Source organism: Lygodium microphyllum, chromosome 23 (genome assembly GCF_053477565.2).
Source record: "Lygodium microphyllum isolate KBCC chromosome 23, Lygodium_microphyllum_v1.1.10, whole genome shotgun sequence".
Taxonomy (NCBI): domain Eukaryota; kingdom Viridiplantae; phylum Streptophyta; class Polypodiopsida; order Schizaeales; family Lygodiaceae; genus Lygodium; species Lygodium microphyllum.
In genome coordinates this window covers 66577809-66599500 of record NC_141157.1, presented here as the reverse complement: position 1 = coordinate 66599500, position 21692 = coordinate 66577809, and the positions used below count along the sequence as shown (strand labels likewise).

The 21692-nt window shown below is 42.8% G+C and overlaps 1 protein-coding gene across 2 annotated transcripts in view; it reads left to right on the top strand.

The window, feature by feature from the left end:
- The window catches only part of ELO1 (Paxneb protein-like protein), a 57617-nt gene extending 36149 nt beyond the window's left edge, over nucleotides 1–21468 (top strand). For both annotated transcript variants that reach the window (XM_087663563.1, XM_087663564.1), the window contains 4 exons: nucleotides 18304–18382; nucleotides 19887–20046; nucleotides 20417–20508; nucleotides 20698–21468. In XM_087663563.1, the coding sequence (XP_087519689.1) occupies nucleotides 18304–18382; nucleotides 19887–20046; nucleotides 20417–20508; nucleotides 20698–20877 (511 nt within the window). In that variant the 3' untranslated portion in view covers nucleotides 20878–21468. The remainder of the gene's footprint in view (nucleotides 1–18303; nucleotides 18383–19886; nucleotides 20047–20416; nucleotides 20509–20697) is intronic.
- The last annotated feature ends 224 nt before the right edge of the window (nucleotides 21469–21692 follow it).

Here is a 21692-nt window from a genome sequence, read left to right as displayed (position 1 = left end):
TAATGCCTCTTCTAATTGTGTTTTGATCAGCAGCCCTTGTGTTTACAGCCGCTTGGGCTCCTGAAGATTGAGCAACAGCATTTTCAGCTTCTTTCTAACTTCTTTTGGCTGATTCTTCTCAGTTTTTGTAGATTTTGTGATCCGACACTACATGTGAACTTTGTATTGTGGAGTCTGTGCTGCTAGTTGGCTGTCCTCTCTCTCTCTCTCTCTCTCTCTCTCTCTCTCTCCTCTTGTTGCATTTATTTTCTATTTCTATCCTCTCCAGATGGCTCCCCCTTGTTGTTCCACTAATGACAGGTTACATGGCCTTGATTCTCTCAGATGGAGTGCTGTTATGAAAGCTTGGTTTGTGTAGAAGCGGTTATGGTATGTTGAATTTGAAGCCTATGAGCGTGAAGTGTTCTAATCCTCTTCCTACTGATTTTGACGAGAACTCTATGAAGAGGTTGTACTCACATGGGATATTGATGATGCTTGTGTATATTTTGCTCTTCTTCGTTGCATCTCCAAAGAAGTTCTTCTGACAGTCACTTCTTGGAGGACTTCTCTCGCGATTTGGGCGAAGCTTTAGATGTTGTACAAGGTTCCTTTGCTTATGCATGTCGTCACTCTTTATGGACAGCTCTTGCAGATGAAGTTTGAGCAGAAGGATACTATTCAGCCTTTCTTGCTTCGTGTCACACAGGTCCAAGACTAGCTTCAATACATGTGATGCACCCTTCTAGAGGCTCACCTTGTGGGGATTGTGCTCTATAAGCTCCCTCCCGAGTTTAAAGGAGTGGCCAAGTGTCATGAGGACATGTATTTTTGAAACCTCACTTAACATGTGGATTAATTTTTAATCACATGATTAAGTAAATGTTGCACATGTGAGGTGCAATCGGGGTTAGAGTAAATTTATGAGCTTGGGACGACCCAAGAAAATCACGGGATGTCAAAGGCAAAAGTTGCTATAAGTTATGTTGCACAGGTACTTGGTGATATCTGGTGTCAATTGTTGGCCTAGGTCATTCATTTGGCCGTAAGTGTCAGTTGGTGACACTAGAGATGTGGCGTTTAATGGTACCTAACACTGATCTAATAGTCAAAGGTGGCACAGAGAGACTCGGGAGTGAAAGATGCCTAGCCAATTTAATTATTGGCCAGCTAGATTATTTTTTTGGGCATCAAAATAATTATTAGATTAATTTTTAATAATTAAAGGTTGAAATTAATATTTAATGATGGATAATGTTGGAAAAACCATTTGGAAAGGTTGTCACTTGGCAAACTTACCCATATAGGCTGGTAAAAGGCTGAAGAAAAGGAAAAAAGAATATGGCTCCATTGTGCGTGAATGCTCATCCTGTTGAACAACATCCTGGCCATTACTATCACCATCACTATCATCATCGTCATCGTCATCATCGTCGTCATATTTTTTCCAACATATAAAAGAATCAGCCTTTGCAATTGATGTACGAGCTAGCAAGCAAAGATTGGAGCTCACATAAACTAGGTCATTCGTCTTCATTGTACTTAGACGATTCCTCTTCTTTGAGTGAATGTGATTGAATGAGCTCCATAGTTGCTCTGAACAAGAAGAGCTAATTGTTTGGCTAAGAATACGAATAGCCAAACTTTGCAACTTTGGAGCTTCTGGCCTGTAGTCCTTCCACCATAAAGCAGCCCCAATATTTGTCCTATCCTCTAGTGCATCCTCTGTACCAAACATCCCTAATGTTTGCCGATACACAAAGAGCTGATTTTTAATTTTGCGTTGCATTTCATGGCTAGGATCAAGTCTTGCAAGCAACGTGTTCCAAGCCTTGACCACCTAAAAGTCTATTTCTTGCATATTTCCTTGAAACTCAGGATCAAGCACATATGCTGCAGCATGTATAGGAGAGTCATACTCATTCCATCTGTTGATGCATAACTCCTTGATCTGCTCATACCTATCTGTATTTGGTTCCAAACTCTCCAACTTCTCAATCATGGGATCCATACCTTCATAGATCTTCCCAATGCATGGATCCATGCCATCTGCAAGCCTCGACATGTGTATAATAGGATTAACCATTTGGTTGGTGCGATTCACCTCATCCCAAAAATCTCTATCAGAGACATATGCATTACATAACACATCAGTAGTAGTGGCAGTGGCAGCCCCAGTCCAATTTTCATACTCATCACTAGAAAATAGTTCCCTAATTGCACCTTTGCAATAGTGCAATCGACCAAGCATAAGAAAGTTATATGCAAATCATATATCCGAGTATTTGAGAAGTTCTTTGTCACTTCTCTTGCGAAACTCAGGATGCAAGTACTGATGATTATATATAAATGTGATAATCTTGTTGCCTTTCGCAATAAGAGATGTAACCCATGGCAAGTCTCCAATATCCTTCGACAAGTTATTTAAGCAATGCGCCATGCATGGACTAAAGGTGATATGTGGATACATGCCATTAAAATGTTTCCTACTGCCTTGTTTGTAGGTTCACCATCTGCCACAAACTGCACTACATTTTCTATCCCAACAGCCTGCACTGCCTTGCACCACTCGGATACCAATACATTTGCACTCTTTCCAATCTCTGAAGCATCATGACTACGAATGAAGTATACATCCCCATGAGAATATGCGACAACACCATGTATGGATCTATGGCGTGTGTCACTCCATCCATCTGCTATCAATGTCACTCCATTTCTTGCCCATTGATTGCGAATATTTGCTGTTGCAATTTCTATGGCTGCTTTCTCCTTCTAAAGCAATGTAGTCTTGATAGTTTCTGATGAAGGGGGAGTTATATGTGGGTCCATACTCTGCAATCTTTGTCACCATATTCAAAAATTAAGGTGACCAGGCTGATTTGAATGCAATATGGTCATGGTAAAAAAAGCGTGCCACTGTTGCATCTGTTTCCTCTTTTTTCTTTGGTTCCCATGAAGTGTGCAATGAACTCTGTCTAACACCACAACCTGTTGCCATTGATGGCCCATGAGAAGGTTGCGTAGCCACTAATCCTGGTGGTCTTCTGCATGAAGCACCATGCCCTGTTGGCCTTGGAGTCCATGTTGTTGGATCCACTGCTATATTTGGCGTCCTCTTGGTATGTGAATCCCCCATAGAAGTGGCTATGCGGTCAAGTAACTCCTGCCTTTTCTCAATTGATACATTGGTTCAAAAACGTACCTCTTTCCCCTTCTCATGTAGAAGATGGGCTCTCACTTTATCAGCCCCACTAGTGCGAGCATAAGAGCAAAGTTTGCATTTCCAAGGGCGAGCCCCTCCACCTCTCAATGGCACCCTTCCATCTACCTCATCCCACCATGACCAAGTAGTGCTTCGACTTCGTCCAGTTGTTGACGAAGTACTTGCTGAGGATGATGAAGATCCCATAGATGTCAATGCTGCCGTCTATATAAAAGTGACAAATAATTAGTAAAGCTCAATGAAATTGCAGAAATTTGCAGCCAAAATTTCAACATGCATGTGTTAAATGTTTGCTAAAAATGCTTGAACTTTGATGCTACTTCAGCTTGCATTCCTTTTACTGAAAATGCCACAAATTTGGGGCATTCCAGCTTGCATTCCCTTGCTAAAAATGCCCCAAAATGTGACGTATTTTCAGCTCCCAAATTTGGGGCAATGAGTGATTCTAAATGCCAAAAATTTGGGGCATTCCAGCCTGCATTCCCTTACGGAAAATGCCCCAAAATTTGGTGCATTTTCAGCTTCCAAATTCAGGGCAATGATTGATTCATAATGCCCCAAATTTGGGGGCTCTTTCAGATCCCATGATGATGGATCCCAATGCCCCAAATTTGGGGGCTCTTTCAGATCCCATGATGATGGATCCCAATGCCCCAAATTTGGGGACATTGCAGCCAAATTTGGGCCCCAATCCTTGAGAAACCCCAAATTTTGGGGCAATTGTCAACAACTGATCCAAAATGTCCCAAATTTGGGGGAGATAATGATCCCATCGAACAAAAATCTGTAGTCATTAGACAAATACTTTGGCACTTTACACGAGAGTCCTCACATGATCGCGGGCGGGAATCAGACTAGGCAGGTAGGAGAGGCGGGCCAAGCAAGCGGGAGAGGTAGGCGGGAGAGGTGCTAGGGAGGCGGGAGAGGCAAGAGGCGGGCCTAGCAATCGGGCAACGAGGCAATCGAGCTAGGTAGTTGAGAGAGGCGGGAGGCGGGTCAGGGAGGCAAGAGAGGCGGGAGTTGGGCCAGTTGGCGTGAGGCGAGACAAGACAAGAATGATAGGAACGTTCTGCCAGCGTTTCCTGGGTTCAGATCTCTTGGAATGCGTTAATCCGTTTCTAAGTTTCGGAACGGGCGTTCCTTGTCTCTATGATTTTGGGCATTTTATTATTGCATTTATGATGCTTATTTGGGGTATTTTATGCTGGCCGACCAGCATTAAATGTTGGTTGGTCTGCTCCTACTATGGCATTATTTTGTCCCTTATATATCAGGTTCCCTCCGCATTTGTTTCTGTGGAGAGAGGGAGGCATTGCCAGTGCCAACGAGCCAGTGATTCACTGTTGTATGTGTCATCGTTCTCGTGATTGATACATGGATTCGATTTTTTGAGCATTGTTCTGAGGTCTCTTCTTTGCAGTATTCTTTTGTGTTTTTCTCTTCTGTCCTTGTGATTAGTAGTTTACTACAGCATTTGTTTATGCTTCCATTGCTTCATCCACTTCTGACAAGCTCATCTCTCATGTTCTCCAATTTGTTGATGTGGTTCTTCATGGAAGAGAATAATCAACACCAAGCATCTGAAGTTTCTTCTCAAGGGATATGCAGTGAGCAAACGTCTTTTGATGGTAGAGAGATACAGGCTTCTTCCAAACCTCCGCAATAGTCTTCAATTTGCGAACATGCACTAGGACAAAATCGTGTAAGCTTATAAACACAAAGGATCTAGCTTGAGAGTAGAACCGATCCCACAAGGTAGTAGGATCCATTGTTGATCCGATAGCCAGATTCTCTCTCGGATAGGAAAAGGAATGAGAAACAAACTCCCAAAGGTCGAAGGTGTTGAGGATACTGTTATGAGGATGTGAAATTTTGAGATGTTTTAATCTTATTGATAACATTTGATTAAGTTATTAATCAAATGTGCAAGGTTGTTTAGCACATGTGATGCACATGGCAGTTATTTCATGGTAACAAGCCAAGGACCTCGAGGATGCAGTGGTGTTAAAGGCAAAAGTTGTGGTAAGCTATGCTAGCTGGGCTTTGGGGGTTAGTTGGTGTCAATTTTGACCCTAGGATAGTTATTTGGTCAATAAGTATCGGTAATGACACTAAGGACTAGCATTAATTAATTAATTAAAGCTAGTCCAAGGGTCAATAGAGGTTGGGGACCATTCTAGGTTACAAATGGGTAGCCAATTCAATTATGGATGGGCACATTTAATTTTGGGCAGGTTTAGACGGGCTGAAATTAATTTTCAGAATTATTTAAATCAGAAAATTAGTTAAATGGCTAGGTAATGCTGAAAAATGGGTTTAGAAGGTTGCTACTTTGCAAAAAAAATGTCCATCCAAAGTGAGAAAACGTTTTTGGGGGTTGGGTCTCAGTCCTTAAGTGAGATTACAGTTTGGGGGAGAGAAAGAGAGAGAGAGCGAGAGAGAGTTGGTGGTCCATTTTCTGATCAGAGAACAACAATTTGCTGTAGAAGACAACCATTTGGGGGCCTCAATAGGTAGGGGCCAGCAGAGAGTCACCTTCCAAGGGTTGGCAACAACATTGCTGATCAAGTGACAGCATTTTGGAGGTGCCTAGCAATAGATGACTGCATTAAATACAAGCTGGAGTAGGCAGTGGCCAGTATTTAGGGTTTTCTCACAAAGAAAATCAGATTTCTCTCTCATCTTGGCTTTTTTGCACCTTCTCCAACCCATTCTCAGGAGATCTCAACATTTCTCGGCTATTTTGATCAGATCTCAGACAAATTTGGTGGACAACAAAGAGATCTCTGTTGTAAACCCTAAATTTCTGCAGCAATTAGGTTTTAGTAGTCACCTTGGAATCCGTGCCCACAGGAGAAGGCATCGTACACTGAAATCAATACTTGAAATTCGTGGGATTGACAAAGATTTCAGGTGCGAGGCTATCCATTGTGAATTGGGGCAAGATTTGGCCAATTGGTGGTTCCATTTGTACAGTTCCTGGGTGAAAATCAAGGGGCAATTGGCCTAAAATTCTTGCTGGTTGCATGTACAGCAGGGGCTTTAGGATCAGCAAAGGAGATTGTAAAATCTCAATTTGTACTCAATCCATTAGTAATTAAAGTCAAAGAAATACCGAAAGGGGCGTCATTTTTGGGGCCAACCGGGTGTTTATTGTCCAAGATTATCAAGGTAAATTGCGCATTTCAATTTATATGTATTTGTTGATTGCTATAATTAAGTGCTTAATCAAGGAATTACCACCCTCTCCAAGAAGGAAGGCTGGTTTCAGATACAATCCACCTTACATGACCACAAAGAATAGTTGGAACCATTCAAGCAGTTCTCCTTGGGCGAGGAAAGAAGCACGGGCACTTGTGCAGAGGGTGCCATTGAGGGCATCCTAAGACCATGGTATCGGCTCTTGTGAGAAATATGGAGGGAGGGAATAGGAGAAGGCTTCCGGACAAACGGGCTTGGTGACCTCTGTTCTTCTCAATCTTTGCATAGACTAGCACGTGCATCTTTAGCTACTCTTTAGCATGCATTGAGCCATTTCCGTAAGTGATTGATTCTTTTGTTCCACTACTTTATTTTGTGTGGGAGTACAGGTGGAGCTAGGTATCATTTGTCTAGAGCTTGTGCCATCACTAGGTACTTCACCAACATGCTGATCAAACTGGTCAACCACCTGATCTTTAAGTATCTTCTTTAGCAAAAAGAATTGGGTAAAGTCTTACTGTTCAGCATGCATCTAGCCATTTTCATGAATTAGTGATTCTTCTATTCTACCACTTTATTTTGTGTGGGAGTAAGGAACGATGCACTAATGATGGATTCCAAGGGATGCAAGATAATCTGAAAATGGTTTGGAGAAACATCCCCTTGGTCAGTATGTATAGTCAGAATTAAAAAAGAAAACAGTCATCATGCCTAAACCAGTGAGAAAGCCATTTTCATCTACCACATCATTGAGACCTTCCTAATCTTTGACAAAATGAAAATCAAGAAATGTCATCATCACATCTAAAGCAATGAGAAAGTTGTTCTGATATATCCTATCATTGAGACCTTGCTAATGTTTGACAAAATCAGAATTCACGTAAGAGATAAAAATTGCATCATATTTGTGAGCAAGAAAATTCGTTAGGTGTGCCACAAGGTTGTCTATGGACCTTTCTACTTAATTGGATACATGTATGGTTAATCAGCCAATCTTTGATTGATATGATGTCATGGATATCAAAGCAAAGGGACTTCTTGTATTGTGCTCTTAGTCCGTTAGTACCATGATGAGGGATGCACTCCTAGCCTCTTTTAATCTTTGTGGAATATGCATGTTGCATTCTGTTTTGGTAAGCAAAAGTTCAAATGCTGATTCAATTAACTAGCTGTTGGTTGGATTTTTTTGTTGGGGTCCCCCACACATAACTTGCATTGTCTCCTCGTAAAAGAGAAGCGCAAGGAGAATGCATTTGGAATAGATATTGAAAGAAATATTAGTAGTGGTCCAAATTCACTTTATGGGCTTTGTATGAAGCCATAGGAAAAGGGGGGGGGGGGGGGGAACTGGGGAAGGTTAGATAAAAGATGGGACAAGTTGGGGCATTTAAGGTTGATCATCTCAATGAAATTAGAGAAAGAACAAGTCAGCGATTTCCACCATATGTGCATAACATGGTTGAGAAGGGATATGGTTAAGTAAATAATACTCTTCTTGCCTCCATACTAGAAACGATATCATGATTGCAACTGACAACATGTTATAATTGTGAGAAAAGCAAACTGAAAGTTGTGAAGTAACAAATGTTGATGTTTAGGTTTCTCTATAAAGCATGCTTGTGGCTGGTGTAGACTAAGAGTTGTAAGGTAATAAGTATTGATGTTTAGCCAATCATCATTTGTTGCAGGGTTCTCTGTTTGTTCTTGGTTACATGCAGAGTAGGACTATGGACATCTTGGCGGGCAGTCCCTCCAACTTGGACCTAAGAAGTAACTCGATGCAAATATGACCTTCCGTAGTCCTTGGATGTAGTGACTGGGAGGCACAAAGATCGAGACAGTCAGTGTTCGTTAGCAGCACACACAGAGAGAGAGAGAGAGAGAGAGAGAGAGAGAGAGAGAGAGAGAGAGAGAGCAGAGGAGAGAGTGCACGATTTGTGGGTACAATGACGAGTGTACCACTTTAGGTTTTTAGATAGATATATATATGAAAGTACAAATGCTAAGGGTTGGTTCACACCCGAGCACATTTAAAAGGCACGAGGGCCTTTATTTCCAACGGCCTCCCACCTAAAGGTAATGTGCCTTAAGAGGAGAAAAGAATCAACTAAGTCTAGGTATGTACAAAGCTGAAATACATATATCTATCCAACTCCCATCATGTGTCGGCAATGAGCAAACCGCTCTGCTAGAAGACCCTTCGTGAGAAGGTCTGTAGGATTATCATCTGTATGTACTTTGACAAGCTCAATGCTGTTGCTGTCAAGTACATCTCTAATGAAGTGGTACTTCACCTGTATGTGCTTCATCTTTGTATGAAAGACGGGATTCCGTGCTAGCATGATAGCACTCTGACTATCACAATGGAGAATAGGTAACTCTGTAATGCCTATCTCTCCCACTAGACGTGAAAGCAATAAAGCCTCCTTGCATACCTTAGTGGCAGCCACATACTCTGCCTCTGTAGTAGACAATGCAACACACTTTTGTAGCTTGGAGATCCAAGAGATTGCTCTTCCTATGAAGGTAAACACATGCCCAGAAGTGGACTTTTTGCAATCCGCATGACTAGCATAGTCTGCATCCGTAAAGCCAACAACAGATGCCTTTTGCTTTCCGTAGGAGATGCATAACTCCTTTGTGCCTTTGAGGTATCTCATAATACCTTTCACTGCTTCCCAATGCTTTTTACCAGGGTTTACAATGTATTTGCTAACCACTCCCACTGCAAAGGCAATGTCAGGACATATAGCAACCATAGCATACATCAAACTGCTAACAGCTGAAGCATATGGTATCTTGACCATTTCAGCCTTCTCATCATCAAATGTACGGCTGTCCTCTGCATTGAGTTTCACATATGGAGGCAATGGAACCCCAATTGTTTTCCCCCCCTCCATATTGAAACGCTGCAAAACCTTGGAGATATACTGCTGCTGAGATAGATAGAGCAATCCTTTTGACCTATCTCTGAGTATTTGTATGCCAAGAATGTGATTTGCATCACCAAGATTCTTCATGTCAAAGCTGGCATGAAGACTTTGCTTCAGTGAGTTCAAGGCATGAGTATCCCTACCAGCGATCAGCATGTCATTAACATACAAAACCAAGATAATCAGGCTGCCATTTGCTGCCTTCTTGGTGTACAAGCAGTGATCCACTTGACTTCTATGGAAACCTTGAGACTGCATAAATGTATCAAACTTATGATACCATTCTCTTGGTGCTTGTTTCAACCCATACAAACTCCTTTTGAGTTTACATACCATCTTCTCTTTCCCTTTTTTCACAAACCCTTCAGGCTACTGCATATATATGTCTTCATGCAGATCATCATGTAAGAAGGCAATCTTTACATCCATCTATATGATCTCCATATCTTCAGCTGCAACCAAGCCCAAAATGGTTCTCAATGTAGTCATCTTGACTACAGGAGAGAAGATCTCATCAAAGTCAATTCCATGTTTTTGCTTGTATCCCTTTGCAACCAATCTTGCTTTGTACTTTAGTGAGGAACGAAAAGTGACCTTCATCTTGTAAATCCATTTGCATGGAAGTGTTTTTTACCCTTTAGGCGCTTTATACAATTTCTTGCTGTCCTGTCTGTCCATTGCTTCCTTGAAGCAAGACGGTTCACCACAGTCTGTCAACATGACATAATTAGCCACATTGTTTGCACCACGAATGAATCTATTAGGTTGTCTAGTAGCCCTAGAAGATCTTCTAACCCAATGATCATTGTTTGTTGGCTGTTGAGCATTTTCAGCTTGCTGTCCTGGCATTTCAGCCTGCAAATCAGCATTAACAGCTTGCTGTCCTGGCTGTTCTTGCACATGTAGTGGCTCATTATCATGGGCAATAGTTGGCTGATCATTTTCAGCATTTACAGGTTCATTTACAGCAGGTATTTGCTGCTATACAGCGGGCATATTTTGCTGTCCAAAAGACTTCTTTCCGGAATACAACCTACGGACCTCCTTAGTTTTTTCAGGCTGTTTATGCATGCGATCTTCCCAGAAGATAACATCATTGTTGCGTACTACTTTCCTTTTCTCGGGATCCCATAATCTATACTCCATTTCACCCTCGTCATCATATCCTAGGAAAATGCATTTACAAAGCTTTGGCTCAAGTTTACTGCGTTTTTTTTTACGAATGTGCACAAAAGCCTCGCAGCTAAACACTTTCAGGTGAGCATATGAAGGTGGCTTGTCCGACCACGCTTCCTGGTAAACTCCCCCCCCGCCCCCCCCAAAAGACCTGTTTGGTGACCGATTACTTAAGTGTATGGCTGTCATAACAGCCTCTACCCAAAAACCATGGGGTAATGTAGCATGAGACAATATCGTACAGATCTTATCCTGTATGGTCCGATTCATACGCTCTGTAGCTCCATTTTGGGGTGGATCTGGCAATGAGCTCCCTCTTGATCCCTTTGTTGTCACAAAATGCCTGAACGGCCTTGGACACATATTCCCCACTATTGTCAGAGCGAAGACACTTAAGTGTCTTATCTGTTTGATTTTCAGCCAATGCCAAGAATTTTTAAACTTGTCAAGCATTTCATCCTTGCTACGAATAGGATAAACCCATACCTTTTGTGTAGCATTATCGACAAAGGTGACAAAATATTTCTTTTCGCCTAAAGATAATCCTGGTATCTGACATACATCTGAATGTAGTAACTCTAGAGGGGAAGATTTCAGTGAAAGAGACTTTTTATGAGACGTCTGTGCATGGTTACCATAAACACAATGATCACAATGCTCAAAATCAGCACAACAAAGACAAGGCAAGTAACCCAAATGAGAAAGCACTCTCATTCCTGTTTGACTCATGTGTCCCAACCGGCCATGCCACAACGAAACACCTGGCTGCTCGGTCACGGCAACAATATGGACACACACACTAGATACATGAAGTGGATACAAAGTATCACTCTTGCAACCTCTGGCAATAACTCTAGATCCCTTACAGATCTTCCATTTCCCATCACCAAAGGTGGTATGAAAACCATCGTCACCTAGCTACCTTGTGCTAATCAAGCTCTTCTTGAGCTGAGGTACGTGCCATACATGCTGAAGTGTGAAGACAGAACCATGCTGAAACTGCAAATGCACACTGCCAATACTTGCAATGTCACATGCATAGTTGTCCCCAAGATGGACAACACCATGTCGACCCCTTGTAACCACCCACGATGAGGGGTGACATGAAAGGAAGCACTTGAATCGAGAATCCAGATATGCATGTCATCATCTGTATCTGCAAGTAAAGCATGTGTACCAAAGTGTGAAGAGACCAAGAGTACGTCATTCCCGCTGTCAATGTCATGAGTGACTATATTCATCTCTTCAATTTTGACACTGCTTTTCTTAGGTTGATTCTCTTTCTTCTCTTCCTTGCTATCATCTATCTTCTTGCCCTTTCCTTTCTCTTTCTTCCATTTGTAGCAGTCACGTTTAAAGTGACCCTTGCCACAATGATGGCATTCAACATCTTTGCCGCGTGATTTACTGCGTCCCTTGCTATTAGATTTGCCTTTCTGCTGTGATCTGCCCCTAGTATGCAAAGCACTAGAAGATTTACTGGATGCATTGTTCTGCCGATTCATTTCTTCCATGAGTAGAGCACTCTCTCTACATCAACATATAAAAGAATCGCATTAGAATTGCTCATAGCAGTCCTGAATGTATCCCAACTCTCTGGAAGAGTGCGAAGCAAGAATGTAGCCTTAAATTCTTCATCAATCAAGAACTTTAAGGCAACCAGCTGGCTGAAAATGGAGGTAAACTCACTCAACTGAGTAGACATTGCTGTACCCTCTTTCATACGCAAATCCATAAGCTTTTTCAACCAATACACTTTGCTTGCAGCACTCTTTTGTGCATACAGTTCTTCCAATGGAGTCCAAATAGCATATGCAGAATCCAAACCTTCAATGTTAAATAGCAAGGCATCAGAAATCGATAGCTCGATGGTTGAGCGTGCAAGCTCATTTAACTCATCCCAATCGTCCTGTTCCATATTTGCAGGCTTTGCCCCTTTGGTCTTAATCGGCTTTGCCTGTTTCTTTTGCAATAGGATATTGTAGCACTGTTTTTGCCAGACTGCAAAGTTATGTGCTCCTTCAAGCTTTTTTATGTGCATGAGATTACTGCTGTCACTGCTGCTAGCTATGATTTTCAGCCCAAATGTGACCAAAAAATCAGCAAATGTAGGCCCAAACTGTCACACAAGTGCCAAGGTACAAACAAGTACCAAACAGCAATAAATGACCATGTAGAAGCAGAGATTTCGGGTCTGTAATTAAATTTTTAGAAGCACCAAACCATGTGCTACAGCATTCCACAACTGATTACAGCTGTTCCAAGGGCCAATGCATCACATTACATGAGAAGTCCCAAATGTTAGCTGCAATTTCTGTTGTACATGTATCCACGGGCATAAAATTTGACACGCATGGTGAAAACTCCCAAAATTTTGGGCTCAAAGCATTAATCATACTTCTGAACTGTCTCTAACATGCATAAAACATGCCAATTTTGCCAAAATAGAGCAATTTCAGCAAAACCCCCAAATTTCATTGACCAGTCTATCCCAATTGCATTAATACATGTTTCTGAAAGCATAAAACGGGCAAAATTAGCAAAATTTCACAAAATTTTGCAAAAGCCCCAAATTTCTGGAGTCCAAATGTGCACCAATGTCAGCAAATTTGACTCAGCTGAACAGAATTTCACCAATACAGTAAAAGCCCCAAATTTTATGGGTCCAATGTTGAGAAATTTCACTCAGATGAGCAAAATTTCAATAATTCTGGCAAAATCTCCGATTGAAACGCGCACAATGTCTACAATTTCTAACGCAGATGCCTCAATTTTGCATGAACAGCACTCAGTCTGGAGAAGCCACAAATTTCTAGGCTTAGATTGCATGAAAATTTGAAGGTGTGCCTCCATGCGTGAACCCTTGGTAGGGGAATTTTAAAAAAAGGATTTTGAAGAGAGAAAATAAAAAGTTGAACGACAGGTTCGTTGACCCGCTGTGCAGGTCACCGCCTGGTCACCTGCCCATCCCGTCGCGTGGTCGTTCGTCAGCGCCCATTGTCTTGTCAGCTGGTCCCATCCGTCTCGTGAGTCCCGCTTGTTCGTTGCTCCTGTTGTTGCCCGTCATGCCTGGTGGACCGTGCTGTGTCTATCGTCAACACCTCAAATTGCCCTGACTATCACATGCCTTGATTGTCGCCTACAGTTTGCTACCCATCGAGACTGTGCCACTCGTGCGACTCCTGAAACGCCTCCTGCTGGTCCGTCAACTGCCTCTCCTACACCTGCTGAACACTGACATGCGCTTGTTGCCAAGCCTACGCAATCCTGTCGATTATCTTGAGACGCGTGCACACTTGAGCTGTCTCTTGCCCACTCTGATACCAGTTTGTAGTGACCGGGAGGCACGAAGATCGAGACAGTCAGTGTTCGTTAGAGAGAGAGAGAGAGAAAGAAAGAAAGAAAGAAAGAAAGTTATATTAACGTCTTTTAAAGACCAAAACTGGCCTATGAGACAAACTGTGATACAACTAATGAGGTCCAGCTATCCAAAATAAAAGTGCTGAATGAAAAGCTAAAAACTGGAAACTGAAAATACGGTGCTGTAAGTGTGATAAGTGTCGTGTATGTGTATGTGCGTATGTAGCTTTGGTACTCCAGATAATGGCTACAAGAGGGGAATAAATGTCGGCTGTGATAGGGGAACAACTGTCGGCTGTGATAAAGTGGTGCGATGTGTATATGTAACAGATGCAGGGAGATATACTATCCTGGGATGTAGTAGCAGTCGTCGAAGTCGCTAATAGCAGGTGATCCCTCCTGGATGCAGGATGTGGTACATCGGCGGTGGAGAAAGAGCAAACTGGAGATCTGAGATCCAATGTGTCGAGTGTCGTCGGATCTCAGTCTGCTGTCGATGTAGATCAAGAATCCTCTGGATCTCCTGTCGGTGTGGCTGTGGGGTCCGAAACCCACGGATCCTTGTGCGGCGTCGAGTACGCTGGTCCTCAGCCTGCTGTAGTGTGAGCCCGGAGGTCTGGCTGGAGGCTGGTACAGTAGCTCTCACTCTGTCTGTCTGAAAGAACTGTGTAATAGTCGTCTGGGTGGGCCCCTCTCTGACTGGGACCCGTTGTGTGCTCCGCTCTCTGATGTGCCATGCCTCTCCCAGAAAACGGCCAAATGATCTCTGATCCATATCAGTCATACATCCCTGAAGTGAGCTGCTTAATGTGTATCTAGATCTCAACTCTGAGTATGCCGGGTATCTGAGAACAAAATGCTCCTCACTCTCCACCTCTGATCTGCAAAGGGGACATATCCTCTCCTCCCGTGGGATGCCACTGGCTCTGCCACTCTCAATCATAAGCTGATGTGATGATACCCTGAGCTGTCCAATAAGAACTCTCAATCGATGTGGCATATAGATCTGCATATATCTCGGAATCTCTATGAATCCCTGCTCTGATATGCTCAAGAACTGTGTATAATAATGTGCCATCTTCGATGGCAGTGGCTGTGCAGGGCTGACCCATGTCCTCTGTATATAAATATGCCATATCTCCTGTCTGATGACTCTGTTCCTCTCAGAGAGAGAGAGGGTGTAAGTGGGAGCCTGAGTATTATATAGAAGAGGTGGGAGTCTATCAATGTCCAGCCCATGTCTGTCAAACCAAGCTCTAGTCTGTGCATACCATGATGTGGTATCCCCCGCTCGAGCCATCTCTTGAGATGCCATATATGCTCTGTATGCAATGCGATCTCTGTCCATATCCTGAAATCTGTGTAGGAAGCAGACTGTCTTAAATAATGCCTCGACTAGCATGGGCGGTGTGGCAAGCTCTGCTTGCACAATGTCATGTGGGACTGAGGCCTTGCTGTGAATCAATCTAGATATCATGATCACCTGAGGTCTCTCCATCAATGTCCATACATAATCGGCAAGGCCTGGCCCCCATATAGCTGCTCCATACATCAGTGCTGGAGTGACTAGAGTATCAAAGAGCCACCCCTTGGTGCGGGGCTCCTGGAAATGTGCCTGATGACACTGTCGCTCCATAAGAGCCAATGCTGAGTATCCTCTAGTGAGGCGGTCACGAGCTGCCTGTGTCATCGAGAAAATCCCTGAAGTTGCTGTAAAGGTGACTCCCAAATATACATATGATCCAGTGACCTCAATACTCCCTCCTGCTGCCATGAAAATACTCTGTCTGTGTATCTGAGCTGATGTATGGAATATAAGAACCTTGGTTTTACCAAGGTTCACTGTCATGCCTCTCTGTATGCAAAAATCATCCAATGCTAATAAATGCTGCTGTAATCCCTGAGCTGAATCTGAGACCAACACAATGTCATCTGCATATAGTAAGATATGAACTGTGGCTCCACTGAGATCTATACCTCCACCGGCTCGCTGTTGAATAAACTCTGCTATCTCATCAACGTATAGCCAAATAGAGTCGGTGAGAGTGGGCATCCTTGTTTCACACCAATGGTGCTCACAAGGGGATCTGATATACCTCCCGGACATCTGACTCTGCTAGTAACCCGCTCATATAGTGCATAAATACCCCACATCATGTCATCGTCCACCCCTAGATCAAGTAGGCGTCTGAAAAGCCTCTCTCTCGGAACCATGTCAAAGGCTTTGCGGAAATCCACAAAGCAACAATACAATCTCTGTTTCTTCACTCTGTCTGGTCGATCAGACAACGGAGAGTGAAGATGTGGTCTATGGTAGAAAATGCCCGTCTGAACCCTGCCTGTCCGGGTGTACTGTAACCGTGAGGTAGCATGTTTCACCATACTAGTGGTGAAAAAGGATGAAATACCCGGTCTCGGTGTACATGGTGTGGGTATCAGCGGCTGTGCGGGTACATGATATAAACTCTGTGCGTATCCATGCCATACTGCAGGGTCATGTATCGGTGTGGGTGAGCGTGGTTCTCTGATCTGCCTCCATGCCTCTGCACAATCTCTGCTCATAAGAAGGTGGTATTTATCCCAATATCTCTCCTCTTCCCATTCCCGCTTTTTACGGGGGTCAAGTGGTGCATGCGCCTCTGCGCCTGTCTGTGTGTGATCTCTCCTCTGGCCTCCAAATCGCGTAGCTGTCGACGTAGATCTCTGCACTCATCATCATACCACCTGTTCTGTGGCATGGTACCGGTCCGAGGGGGGTGCGTGTATGTGTGATGTGGAAAACTGAGTGTAGCAGAATCATGCAGAATGCGTGTGATATCAGTGGTCAGTGTATCAAGGGGTGCGTATGGATCAAGTGACGTGATGTGCTCCTCCAGATGCTGTGAGTAAACATGTGAAAGCTCATGAGTGAAGTGTATGGCAGTATGCATGTGGGGTATGATATCTGCAGGTGGTGATGGTAATGAGGTGAGGAGTGAGAAACTGAGAAAGGTGTGATCGGCACCGAGTGGAAGTCTCCCAAGGCCGAAGGACTCAATAGTATGCATCCCATCGATCTGTCCGAGCAGATAATCTACAGTACTCTCGCCCCCCCCATGTGGGAAGCATGTAAGACCTCCTGAATATGGCCATCGTGCAATCCCGTTATAAATAACGAGATGATGTCTACTACCAAGCTCAAGTAAATGCCCTCCATACCCTGTGGCGTCTGGCCCAGTATCTGCTGACTCCCGACTGATCCCCAACTCCTCAGGGTCTAATGCTCTCATGATCTCTGGCTGCTCCATATCAAAACTCTCACACTGTCGGCTCTGTGTGCACCCGTTGAAGTCCCCCATAAGGAAGACCTCACCCAAACTAGAATACAAAATAATGTCCTCTGAGAGCTGTGAATAAGGGGAGGGGGAATCTCTGGCCTGAATATCACCCCGCGTAGTAGCATATCTGGACCCTCGTAGTGAAAAGTAGCATACTGCCATATAGATCCATCTCTCATCTGATATTTGCACTCTGATCCATATGTAACTGGCCTCCTCATCTCGTCTCACTAACTGGATATGTCTCTGTATCCCCTGACGGAATAGAACTGCCACCCCTCCTGAGCCCCTAGATGTACTCTGCCTAGTAGTAGCCCGGTATGCAGATACCCACTCAAATCCTGTAATGCGTGGAAGCCCTCTCTCTGGGCTCTCATGTGTCTCTGTGAAGCATATAACATCATGGTCAGGTAAAATCTCCTCAAGTCTGTCCGGTCGTGACCATAGGGAGCCGTTGCAGTTCCAAACTGCCACACGTATCGGGGTCTCCTGTACAGTCCTCTGCCCCGTCTCATAGGCCACGCCCCCCTATTTGGTGGGGCGTCCATCTATAAAAATCCGGCCATCTCGATAGAAGGCCTTACGGCCTTGTCTACGTGCTTGGAGTATCTGTGGCATGCATGCTCGTCTGTGTGCAATCTGCATCTGAGTCAGGAGAGAGAGAGAGAGAGAGAGAGAGAGAGAGAGAGAGAGAGAGAGAGAGAGAGCAGAGTAGAGAGTTTGCACGATTTGTGGGTACAATGACGAGTGTATCACTTTAGGTTTTTAGATATAGATATATATATATACGAAAGTACAAATGCTAAGGGTGTGTTCACACCCGAGCACATTTAAAAGGCACGAGGGCCTTTATTCCCAACACTTGGATTGGAGTTTAACTGTCCAACTGCTGAATAGTCCCGAAGCAAGGGCTTATGCAGATTTTGTACTTGTCTCAAAGGAGTTGATAAGACCTTCAAACTATGGTTTTTATTAATATGTTTTGTGGAGGATGACTCTATAGAGCTCCTCATTGATAGTTCCTTAGGATGTACATGCAATATATTTAATCTACAGTCTACTATTGGAACAGTTTCTGGGATGTATTCTTACCATTTGTTTCAACCTTTAGGCCTGTGGGTGGGGTACAGCAAGTTGGTCGAATCGCATTACAGTCTCTCTGTTCACCTGATGGAGTTTGTTTTGAGCAGGTATGTGGTGCTATGAGTTATCCTTTTGAGAGCTTTCCAAGGTGCAATGTCCAAAAGAACAATAGATGAAGCAAAGTTTTGAATCTTACCAAGTCTTTCATATGGTTGAGCTTAAAGGATCTTTCTAAATAAGCTACAAGAGAGAAGATGCTTGCTAATACATGTCTATTTTGTATGCACAGCATTCAAATAAACCCTTGTCCCTAGACTTTATCTACACAATTCAAACACACTAACTATGCTTTTCCCTATGATGTCAATCCACTCGAAAATATTGGTGTCAGAACTATGAAACTTACGGGAATGGTTGATAGCTTCAGTACAATGAGCATTCTTTGCAGCCCCCTTGTGAAGCTATATAGCCATGTGATGCAAAATGAGCTAGAACTCACCAGGTGTATGAACCAAAAAGTATAGATTGGAGCAGCAACCCTCAACATGCAAGGCTCAGCTATGTCGTGATTTTTTGGTGGAAAACCTTCCTCTCGAGGTAAGGCTTGCAGTAAATCCTAAAAGAGATAGAGATGAGTAGTCATTTCTATATTATTGACTTTAGGTGTTAGACAGCGCATTCATTTCTGCTGCCTTTCCAGACAGGACTTTAACCAGCCCACAAATGGTTTGTTGTTTAGAATTTCAAGATTTAGGGTCACACCCCCTCTTAAGTATTGAATCATTTATCAGAGATTTTTAGTATCGAATCATTTATCAGAGATTTCCTTTGTTGCGTTCCAATGCATATGATTCAGATAGATTCCATATGAGTATGAATAGGGGCAATCATGCTTGACCATATTTGGGCCCAAAAAAAACAAAGAGCTTTTTTTTGTTCTCCTTCAAACTGCTGTTTTGCACAAAATGAAGTGCGGACACCTTTTTATCTTTGTGTTTTGAACTTTGACTAGTCTTTATTTAGTATCTACTACCTATCATCTACCTGGTAGAGTTCATTGCAATGGATATGGGACATTATATCTATGTCACTTGCAGTTGCATGTCCAGACCTCGAGTCTTCAGTCTTAAAGTTGGACCAGTGATATGTGAATCTTCTATTTTGGGAAATGAATGGTTGACTCTCGACTCTTGAGCCAATTTTTGTGCAAGACTTCACATGGTTGAACAAAGAATTCTAGGTTTTACTCATCCTTTTGATTAAAATGATCACAAATGACCAGTTTTAATTACATAGTTCTTGATTATTTGAATAAAAATTAGGGCAACAAATGATTCAGCCCCAAGGTCCGAATCATACTTTCATGCTTGTATGCATTTGATGTATGATTGCAGTATTGAAAAACTATGGATATTTCTACTCTGCAACAAAGATTTCAGTACTGTTGCACTCTGAATGTATTGATATCAGTGTAAGAGATGGTTCAGACATTCCATGTATGAGATAATTAAACAGACATAATCTCCTATACAATTATGTCTAGTCTGTAAGTAGTTGGAGTATACGGGTGACAATGTGCTGAAAGACTGTTTTTTTGGGTTGATTGTGCAGGATTGGCAGATGCTAGCATTTTTGCATTTTTTGAAGGGCTTGATTCGGGCCTCGAGTTCAGTTGCATTGGTTACTTTCCCTGCCTCTCTGTTGACTTCATCTTTCTCTATCCGGTGGCAGCACATGGCTGATGTCCTGCTATCTGTAGAGGCAATACCTGGTAAACAATTTCTCACCATGTGTGCGTGGATGATGATTTACAGTTAGTGAAGGGCTGAGTCAATAATTTGCAAGTTATATTTTGTTGTGTGTGCATGGCCAATGTTTTACTATTCATGTAACCAAGAATCTGTTAAGGCTGCAATGTTTATCTGCACACATGCATGCATCTAGTCCCATCTACATTTGTATGTACAACATGTTGCACAATTTTTTTGTGTACAGTTTGAAGTAAAGTGTGTTCTTGATGCCCTTTACAAGAGAGCTGCTCTGATCCATTTGGAGTGGCAGTCTTGACCCCATGTATACCAAGTCTTCTCAATGCTTTCTGTATCTAAGTAGTTAAGTCAACAATTTTGATGCATGAGCAGATGAAAAGAAGGAGATGGCGGCACTTTTAACTGACTATCATGACATGGTTGGTTTCTTGCGAGTTATAAAGCTTCCCTGCATAAACACACAGGTAGGCATGATCCTTTAACAGATTTTAGTATTGCCAAGACCTATTTTGATTTTTCTAAGATCTATTGCACTACAGCCCAGCAATCTTTCTGCAATTCAGTGAGAAGTGCTTCACTCTACCACTGATTGGGACTTTCTTTCTTTGATGACATCTGCATGATCCTGAAAATTGTTGCATAACTATGCACAGGTGCCTACATTTCCTGAGGCTGCAGTGTATGCATTTAAACTTTTGAGGAGGAAAACTCTCACTTTGGAGAGACTTAATCAGGCTCCTATAGATGCTTCTGCTGAAGATTCAGGCACTAAGAGTGCCAGTAGACTACTCTGTGGTGGACCTGTGAATGCTAGCTCTGCTCTGGATTTTTGATCAGGAGCTAAGTTGCATGTGTCACCCGAGTTGGCATTTTATGGGACTGTGATCTTGTCTAGGAGATGAAATGCCCATTTCAAAGGCATTGTGACAGTATGATGTTGTGAGCATCATTGGCTAGGCCCGCCTTTTACCTTTCTTCGCTGTCATTTGATATTGGCACATTCCCAGAGGCTGATTGCTGTTTAAGTGAGGGAGTGTGAGAGGCATGGCAACCAAGGATATAGATATGTACTGGCTCCAAATTTCTTGTGTTACAAGGGCAAAACTGACATTTAGAACAGGAGGCAGATCAGGATACAGACATTACTGGTACAATCTCTGTCAGTATGCAAACTTACATTGGAAAACATGACATATGCTAGTACATCATGTTTCAGTTTTTTGGTGATCTCCAAGAGGTCAGCTATAAGTCCTTATTGATCTTCAAATGTGATTGGGGAATGAATTTCTGTATATAGGCCTTGGAATCTACAGTGAGGACATGATGTATTGTGTGAGGGATCAAAGTCTGAAACCTTTTATCATATGTTATCCCAATCAAGGGTTGGATGAACCGCCTAAGTATACAACAATTTTGAGTTTTAACGAGTGCACAGTGCATTCCAAAACTGCCTTATCATGAAGCAAGCTTGAGCTTGACACATGCACATATGCATGCACACAGATGTCTTTTGAACTTCTCGTATCAAATTGAAACTATTGTTTTGTTCGATTATAGGAAAATTTAATGTCCTTTGGACATCATTGTCCTAACGAGTCATGAGTGGTTTTTACATTCTACAAACACCAATAGCAAGCAAACCTTTGCT